The sequence below is a fragment of the Eumetopias jubatus genome, unplaced genomic scaffold (assembly GCF_037043125.1).
Source record: "Eumetopias jubatus isolate StellerSeaLion01/CBP00866 unplaced genomic scaffold, mEumJub1_p1.0 scaffold_9, whole genome shotgun sequence".
In the NCBI taxonomy this organism is placed as follows: domain Eukaryota; kingdom Metazoa; phylum Chordata; class Mammalia; order Carnivora; family Otariidae; genus Eumetopias; species Eumetopias jubatus.
In genome coordinates this window covers 97547825-97557303 of record NW_028274815.1, presented here as the reverse complement: position 1 = coordinate 97557303, position 9479 = coordinate 97547825, and the positions used below count along the sequence as shown (strand labels likewise).

The 9479-nt window shown below is 46.9% G+C and overlaps 1 protein-coding gene across 1 annotated transcript; it reads left to right on the top strand.

Annotated features, from left to right (window-relative positions):
• Window positions 1–886: 886 nt before the first annotated feature.
• Window positions 887–8900, top strand: BANF2 (BANF family member 2). The gene is made up of 2 exons (XM_028112930.1): window positions 887–1012; window positions 8754–8900. Exons 1-2 carry the CDS (start codon window positions 887–889, stop codon window positions 8898–8900), a joined length of 273 nt encoding a protein of 90 aa, XP_027968731.1.
• Window positions 8901–9479: the final 579 nt, after the last annotated feature.

Genomic DNA, 9479 nt, shown 5'->3' with positions numbered 1-9479 from the left:
CATACCCATCCTTACCCTTGGGCTTTTGAGTTTTATAATGTCTTCTTTGATAGTTGATCCAGTTGAAGAGTTTTCTGTTGTGTCACTAAACAACCAACTATTACAGAGTGTGGTAAATGCTAAAATAAAAATATGAAAAAGTGTTGGTAGTAAAGAGAGAAGGTGGGTTAATTAGCTAAGAGGAGCAATGATTTCTTTTTTTTCCCTTTAAGACAACTTTATTGAGAAATCTTGGACTTACAGAAACTGTTTATATTAAGGTGCACAATTTGATTGGCATACACACACTGAAAAGATCACCATGATCAAGCTAAACAACTGATCCGTCAGTTCTTTATAGGTATCTTTTAGTGTATGTGTGTGTACTAAGATGTAATTTAAGATCTACCCTCTTAGAAGTCTTCAAGTATACAATGTATTATTGTTAACTATTATTACCGTGCTGTATACACAGATGTCCAGAATTTATTCATTCCACGTAACTAAACCTTTGCACCTTCTGACCAACAACATATCCCCATTTCTCCAACCACAATTCTGCTCCCAAGAAGCAGTGTTTCTTTAAGCACTGACAGCAGGAAGAGTAGCAGAGAGGAACCCATCACAGTTCTTAGCATTAAACACACCCCTTTGGTGGAATTTACTAGACTCATCCAGGGCCATCATTGTACATTTCTCAGTCCATCCAGGCAGGAATGGATGTGTTGAGGTCTTCAGGGCAGGGCGCTGCCCCTGACATCTCAAAGTCCTCAATAAATATTGAGTGGTGGGAGGAAGCCTGCCATCTGTTGCCCCCATCCCTCAGCAGGGCAGTCCCCCAGTGTCCTCTCTCCCTGTGAGCAGCCAGCCACCTCCTAACCCTGTTCTCCCACCGCTGTTACAGAAGATGGATCACATGTCTCCCAGGCTGAGAGCCTTCCTCTCTGAACCCATTGGAGAAAAGGATGTTGCCTGGGTGGACGGGATCAGCCGTGAGCTTGCAATCAATTTGGTCACCAAAGGTTTCAACAAGGTAACTCATTTTTTTCTTATTGCCCCAACTTCACTCCCCGACCTCTCTTCCCCTAGCCCTGCCAGATGGCGGCCGCTGCTATGTGTCCCTGCAAGGGGCCATCACAGAGCAAAGCCACCACTTGGCAGAGCGCCACTTGCTTCAGCGTCACTGACCCCTCATGTTTGGGCAGCCTCGAGGGCCAGTAGATGATGGGCAAATTGAATGGCTTTGGCTCAGAGCAGCTGGGCAGGGCATGATTCACTTGGTGTTCAAACACCCATGGGTCAACAGAAGTGAGCCAGCCGCCCGAGTCTGGGGCTGCGCTGTCAGGATGGATGATTTGCACATACTTCCCACCTCCATGAAAGACTCGTGGGGTCTCGCCTGCCTGACTAGGGCACCAGCTTGGCAATGGCAGGTGGAGTAACAGCAGCCTGGGGTCTATACCAGAGTAAGAGGATATGAGTTGTTCTAAGATGTCACTCACAGCCCAAGAATGGCCTCGAGGGTACCCAGTGGAATCGGAACATTCTTTTCTATGTAATTATTTGTTTTTATGGTGCTCTTAAAGCTGCTTGGAACTTTAGGGAGAATGGGAGACGATCCCGAGGAGAACCCAAAGAGGGTGAGCACATACAGAGGTGGATGGGAATTCACGTGGAGCATTGTGCGCTCAGTGGAGAGATTTTGCTCACAGCTACTGCTGCTCATTCCCTTCAGTTTCTAATGTCAGTCTATACCACTGCGCAGGAAGATGTTGCAGAAATGCCTGACAAGGCTGGGAACTGTTGCACACATGGCTGATAATCAGTTTGGTGTGCACCTGCACCATGCATACTGTTTCTAGGGGGCCTTGAACTAGTGGGCCTCTGGTTTTCTGGTCAACACGCTGCTTATACCAGTTGTGAAATATTCTGAATATCACCCCAATCTACTGGCGCATTTACTATCCACTAGGTGGTATTGCCAGGAAGCTGGAGCTCCACCATTGAGGTGGATTGGATTCTTTCCTCCCAGATAAAGGAGATGGGACCCTTCCCAAGGAAGTAGTGAAGTAAGCAAAGTCTGCTTAGGGAAGACATTTTAAATTAAAAATTCCTTTTTGAAAGAAATGATTGTCCCTTTTCTTTTCTATTGTGGTGTAATGCACCAACATTGATATGAAGGGTTCAGCTCAGTGAATTTTTACACACACACACACACACACACACACACACACACACACTCACGGAGGCACCCCCCAGATTCAGTGATTGGATACCTCCAGAATGCCCTGTGTCTCTCCCCCATCAATGTCATCCCCCACTCTCAGATATACCCATTATTCTGGCTTCTACCCCCTTTGATTTAATGGGTTGTGGGTTTTTTTGCTGTTGTTCAGCCAGACTCAGCATTTTAAAAATATTTTTATTCACATACAGTGAATTTCACCTTTTTTAGTACACAGTTCTGCAAGGTTTAACAAATGCATGCAGTCATGAAGCCACTACAATCAAGACACAGAACAATCCCAACACTTCAAAATGTTCCTCTGTGCCCTTCATATTCCCCACCCTCAGCCCCCAACAAACCACTGATTTATTTTCTGTCCCTATAGTTTTGTCTTTTCCAGCCTGTGTTTTAAATGAGGATTACAGGTGGGGCAATAGGCATGTTTAAGATAAAGGAATGAATGAATAATGGGTAAATTTCAGGCATCCCAGAACTTGCTGCACAGAATCAGGGCTGTAGGGAAGAAGAAACCATTTGCCTGGGTGTGGCCAGGACCCTCTTATGCTCATGACCTCCTGGTGAGCACAGTGACCAACACACCACTTCCAGGCCCTACTCATTCCTAGGGTCACTAATTCCAAACACTAACGTAGGGGATTTCACCTTTCTCCGTTGCTTTGAGCCCCTCACCTACCTGCAAATGAGATGAGGATCGCTATCTCCACTTCACAAAGGAGAGGACAGAGGCTCCTGGGAGTTAGTGCCTTGATCAAGGTCCTGAGTGAGGACAAGAATGGCGATGGATTGTGTTGTCACAAACCACACAGGAAGATCTGGGTCCCAGTGGTTACCACGGCAGGGAGAGGGCTTACCCTGGGATTCGGTGGTGAGACTCTGTTTCAGGGCTGGGCCTGTAAAAGGATCCAGGAGATCTGATGTGGCACCTACAAAGGTGAACAGGTGCTTCTGGGTGAGGACCTGTCAGTGGCTAGGGCCAGCAGGAAGAGCCTCCAGGGCAGGCAGATCCTACAGGGAAGGGATTTCAGGATTTAGCATATATTTTATTATTATTTATTATTATTTTTAGCATATTTTTAGGCTTTTATTTTTAGAGCAGTTTTAGGTTCACAGCAAAATTAAGCAGAAGATGCAGAGATTTCTCATGTACCCCCTTCCCCCACCACATGTACATCCTCTCTCATGAGCCGCACCCCTACCAGAGTGGTACATCTGTAACCATCAAAGAACTTACGTTGGCACACTGTAATCACCCAGGGTTTATAGCTTATTTTAGGGTTCACTCGCAGTTTCTATAGGTTTGGGCAAATGTATAATGACACATATCCCCCATTATAGTAATGTACAGAGCTGTTTCACCGCCCTAGACTCCTCTGAGCTCCTGGATTTTTATACCCTGGCTGCAAGAGACCTTAGGGAGGGTACCTGCCTGGGTCTCATGCTATCCTTTGCTGGCCTCTCCTGGGGTCTAGTTGTCCCCTCCCCCAGCTATGCCATGACTTTTAAAACTATTGATTCTTCTATGGATTCACCCAAGTCTCTTCAGGACTTTGACAGTCAAAAATTTCGCTGAATTCTCTCTGAGGTATTTTGTGCCCGCTCTTCTCCCAGGCGGTCAGCCTTGGCAGATCTAGATCTCTGCTGTCGGATACAGTGGCCACTGGCCATTTGTACCTGCAGAGCACGTGTCTGAATAATGCTTTAACACTATGCATATAAAGTACACACCATGATTTTATTTTAAAGATTTAGAATTTTAAAGTACCCCACCCAATGCAAAGTATCTCATCAATAGTTTTTTATTGATTACACTTTGAAATGATATTTGTGACATATGGGAGGAAATGAAACATATTATCAGAACTAATTTCACCTGTTTCATCCCCCCCACCTTTTTCCTGTGGCTACTAGAAAATTAAAAATTGTATATGTGGCTGGCTCACATTAAATTTCTACTGAACAGGGCGCCTGGGTGGCTCGGTTGGTTGAGCGACTGCCTTCGGCTCAGGTCATGATCCTAGGGTCCTGAGATCAAGTCCCGCATCGGGCTCCCTGCTCAGCGGGGAGTCTGCTTCTCCCTCTGACCCTCCCCCCTCTCATGTGCTCTCTCTCTGTCTCTCTCTCTCATTCTCGTTCTCTCAAATGAATAAATAAATAAAATCTTTAAAAAAAATTTCTACTGAACAGTGCTGGTCTAGATTTAACAGCAGAAGGGCCGAAAGGGACAAAGGAATGACCGGGAAGGGAAAATATGTTGGTGCACAAGACGCTCAAGAGGCTTTCGATGGCCTGGCTCTAGCTCTGTCTTATATTTCCCACCCCCACCCCCTCTATACCCAAGCCCCACTGTCCATGAATCACAAACACAGACGGGACCACCTGCCCGCAGGCCTCTCTTGAAATGAACATTCCCCCACTTCAGGACCCCATTCACAGTGGACCTTCTCTGGGAAGAATGCCTTCCTTCTGCCCGCATACCCCAGCCTAATAAGCTTGTGCTTCTGAACACTGAGTATTCAGTAGGACCCCTTGCTGTGACATCTGTACTGTTAACTATTCTTTCCACACATGGCCTGAGTACCCACCCTCATTATGCTAGAGAGGCACAGCTTGCCTTTGGGGCTCTTCCATGTCTCCTGTGAAGCACAGGAGGGTTCTACAATCTTTGTACTCCTCTTCTCCCTGTGAAAATACTGCCCAGGGATGAGGGAATTTCCAGGCACTCAGTAAATTCAGGGACTTTGCACAGTGCCCTATGGGGCGGGTGCATTACTTGGGGGATAACCCTGAAGTTATCCAACAGTGAGGAAGTAAGTTTACCAGCCCAGAGAATCTGGTTTGGCTCAATGTTCTTTGAAGACACTATAAAGTCCTATCCTTGAGCCTGAATCTTCCTCCGGAAAGATACTTGGAAGATCAGTAAGGGATATATGTATGGGTGCCCGCCTGCTCCCTAAGGCTCTCCTAACAGCAGAACTTGTGCATGATGTTTGCTACATGTCAGGCTCTGTCCTCAGCGCATTATTTATATCTCATCAAAGCATCAGAAAATCCTATAAGGTATACTATTTCACCTTTGTTTTACCAATGGGGAAACAGAGGCACAGAGCGTGACCTGCTCAAAGTCACTCGGGCTTAGAGAGGTGAAATTTGCATCTGGACAGACAGTCTCTGGGGGTGGGGGGTAGTCATGCAGAGGCCCCCCCCCCCCACTGCCTGATGTCTGGGCCCTGCAAGGAGTCAGTCGTGGAAGTTTGGGGTTACCCTGCATAGGGTTGCCAGATAAAATACAAGGACCTGCTCCATTAAATCTGAATTTTAGTCAAACAAATAATTTTTTAGTGTAAGTATATCCCAGGGAGGCATGGAGAAGAAAGAAGAGGCAAGCCCTGCATTGGATCAAGCATTCGCACTAAGACAAGGAGTTTTAAACCAGAAATGACCGAGAGGTACCGGATTTTCAAGATTGTCACTGGCTACCAGTGGCCGCGAAGGCTGAAGAGCCAGAATCCGGTTAGAGAAAAAGAGAGTTGTTGATCCCCCAAAGAAGTCTTGTAGCCACGTAAATGCATTCCCTCTAGGCTCCAAGGAGCCGGCATTGCAGGCAAAGGTGAGAGAGAAGCCTGAGAATCAGTGAGGGCCAAGACCGTGGATGTGTTTGCAAAGGTCAGGTGACAGAAGGTACACTTGTGGGGAGTATTGCATAACCTGCAGGGTGTAAAATCACTATGTTGTACACCTGAAACAAACGTGTGTCAACTTTGCTCAAATAAAAAAAAACAGTTAACGAAAGAAAAGAAAAGGCCAGGTGTCACAGTGAAGATGGAAGATTTTCATTGGCATGGACTGGGACCAGCCACCTAGCATGAAATGAAGATATGAGGCCCCTTGTTCCCCTATCCCGAGGAATTCAAGATGGCCGCAGCAAAGCATTAAACCAAGGGGGGGGCCTCTGTCCAAGGGGGTGGGACTAGGCCATGGCTGCTCAACGTCCCCGTGTCTCTGCGTCACCCTCCCCGCAGCCAGATTTTTGTGAGCTTTGGTCACTTTCTGGAGCCAGTGGAGAAACAGAACAGACTTTGGGCAGGGCGGGGATGGGGACCATGACGATGGCTAACTTTTCCTCCCCACCCCTGGAGGGTGGCAGAGTGAGTGGACGAGGAATAGTCAGTGGCAACTTGGTTCCAGAGGCCACGAGAAGAGGCCCTTCTTCCTGCAGTGTTCCTGGAAAATTTGCCTGTGGTCCTACATGGCATGTGTTCCCTGGCTTCCCAGCTGCTGAGGCTGGAGGGGATACGGAGGCTCTGATCACCCGACCAGCTGATGCCAACAGCGGGGCCTCCAAAAGGGCAGAGGCCTCCATAGGTGTGAGGCCAGATGTGGACAGTCAGGATGGGCAAACATGGGGCTCAGGAAAACCTCTTCTATTCTCAGTGATTCCATCTGGAGAATGGGACGGGGTTAAAACGTGCCAGGGATCTGGAGCCCATCAAAGGTCCTCAAGCGCCATTACTATTATCATTATTATTACTATTATTTATCATCTTCCCTAATGTTCTTTCTCCCTGGACAGAGCTCCTTGTTCCTTGATCCTGTCATTCACCTCTGCACCCCACCCTCCACACCCACTGCAGCACCTGGCTCAATTAACATTCAATAGATGTTCATTTTTTTTGTAAATGTTGAATTAAAAGACATCTCCATAAAATCACCACCGAAAAAACAAGGATACGAGATCGTTCCAAGCAATAATATGGCTTTTCTAAAAAGATGATTCAAGTAACAGTTGAAAATGACCATGACATCCTGGCTGTTTTTTTAATCTTCTCAACAACCAGACCATGACTAAAAATAAGAAACCCCAAGCTCCAACAGCTTGGGTACATTTTACAACTGCAATTCAGCTTTTATTTAATTTCTTTAAAAAAAAAATGTTCCCTTTGGTTCAGATGAAGTTTGCTTTGTTTTATGTAACTGAAAGTAAATAGACAGCAGCAGGTTTTCCTGGAGAAGGCCCAGGACGGCAGGCATGGACACTGGTTCTCGTTCATTCCAGGCTGGAGAGCCCCCAAACCAGCAGCGAATGAAGGGCGTTTATGTGACCTTAAATCTCCAGGCTTCACCATTGAGCGGCTCAGTCAATTTGTGGCCACTTGGTCTTGGGCGTCCCTTTCTCCATGTAGTCCTCGCTCCTTGTCAATAATCATGTGATAAAATTATAAGGAGATTAGGGAAAGTTGTAGAATAGTAGTTAGAAAATGAGAGAATGCCGAAGAGCTATCAGTCCTGGTGTACTTAGTATTAATTATGTGCATTTTTCATGCGCACAGACTTTTCAGAAGGGAAGGATGGGCAAGATTTATCGTGTTTTACATTCTGTGCTCCTCCCACAGGCTAAGCATTCCAGGACAAATAAGGAATTTGCATTTTCCTGATGTTTTCACACTGAATCTACTTAATTCAGTTTGCAAGGTGGGGCAGGGCATGTTGTGAGCCTTCAGGCAATGCAGAAACTGAGACCCTGTTTCTTGGGGTCCTCACTTCAGGTTAAGTGAGTTGCCTGAGGTCACACAGCTGGTTTGCAAGAACAGATTGGTGTTAAGATGCCCTTCATCTACCAGTCCCACGTGCAGTGGTTCTTGGTCAAAGGAGCTTTTGTGGCAATGTCTGGAGGGGACATGTGGCAATGTCTGGAGGCACTTATGACTGTCACAATTTGGGGGGCTGGGGGACTGCTCCTGACATCTAGTGGGTAGAGACTGGGGATGGTGCTAAACTTGCTGCAATGCACAGGACAGTCCCCAACCCACCCCAACAGCACAAAATTATCCACAATGTCAACAGCCAAGAGAGTTAGAAACTCTGCAAGATGGATTGAGAAAGTGATGGGGTGGGGAGCATTTCTGATTCTTCGTTATGTGCGCGTGCATGTGTGCATATGTGCGTGTGTTTGTGTTAAAAAGAAATACTAGGGGCACCTGGCTGGCTCAGTTGGTGGAGCGTGCAACTCTTAATCTTGGGATTGTAAGTTTGAGCTCCACGTTGGATGGAGAGCTTACTTAAAATCTTAAAAAGAGAGAGAGAGAGAGAAATACTAGATCAGAGGCCAGAAGGGAGTATGCTAGGCTCTTGCTACTCAAAATGTCCCTGGACCAGCATCAGCTGGGGACATGTTGGAAATGCAGACTTTCAGGCCCCCCTCCAGATTTAATGAGTCAGAACCTCCCTTTTAACAAGGTCCCAGGTGATTTATGTGCTCATTAAAGTTGAGAAAGGCAGGTTCTGGTTTACCCCAGGCTGAACATTCCCCCAAACCCGACCCGAGAGATGTGCATTTCACTTGGCCTCACATCTCACCAAGGGCCGGTCCCAGATTCCACATTGCCCAGGTGCCATCATTGTCCCTCAAACCAGACCTGGGCCCCTTCCTTCGATTTTCACGAGGGTCCTGGTGTTGGATAAGAGCACCTCTGGTTTGGTTTATTATAACCTTTCCCGTTTTCCTCCCTGCCTCTCCCCCGCCCCACAGGCCTACATCCTGTTGGGACAGTTCCTTCTGATGCACAAGAACGAAGCAGAGTTTCAGAAGTGGCTCATCTGTTGTTGTGGTGCCACCGAGTGTGAGGCCCAGGAGAGTTCTCATTGTCTGAAGGAGTGGTGCTCCTGCTTCCTATAGACACACACCTCCTGGCTCTGATGCCTGGGTAAACAGCGCACTCTGTACTGGCACCCAGGCTTGGAGTCATTATTTTTGTGTTTAACTTGAAGGATACACGTTCATTATACAAAGTCATGCATGAATATAAAAGAGAACAGACAAAAGACAAATGATCCCCAAATTCACCCACACAGAAACCACTGTCATTCACCTCCCATGAACATCATGCCAAGTATCTCAGCATAAATTTATATAAAAGAATCTTTTCTTCTAAGGTGGGGATTAAGTTTTAAGCCAGTGTATTGGTTATCTATTGCTGCATGGCCCATGAACCCAAAGCATAGCGGCTTCAAACAAACAATTTTACCTCACACAGTTTCTTAGGGTCAGGAACTGAGAGTGGCTTAGCTGGGTGATTCTGTCTCTGGGTCTCCCATGAGGTTGCAAACTGGCAGCTGGGCAGCAGTCATCTGAAGGTTTGACTGGGGCTGTAGGCTCCACTTCAAGGCGTTGCACTCATGTAGCTGTTGACTGGAGGCCTCAGCTGCTCTTTACGTGGGCCTCTCCGTAGGGCTACACATGGCATGGCGTCTAGCT

What these genes read in the sequence shown, in the direction of transcription:
- BANF2 (XM_028112930.1), top strand. Translation starts at nt 887, where the DNA reads ATGGATCACATGTCTCCCAGGCTGAGAGCCTTCCTCTCTGAACCCATT. An exon ending in TCACCAAAGGTTTCAACAAG is followed by an intron (nt 1,013 to 8,753) that starts GTAACTCATTTT and finishes CCCGCCCCACAG; the next exon opens with GCCTACATCCTGTTGGGACA.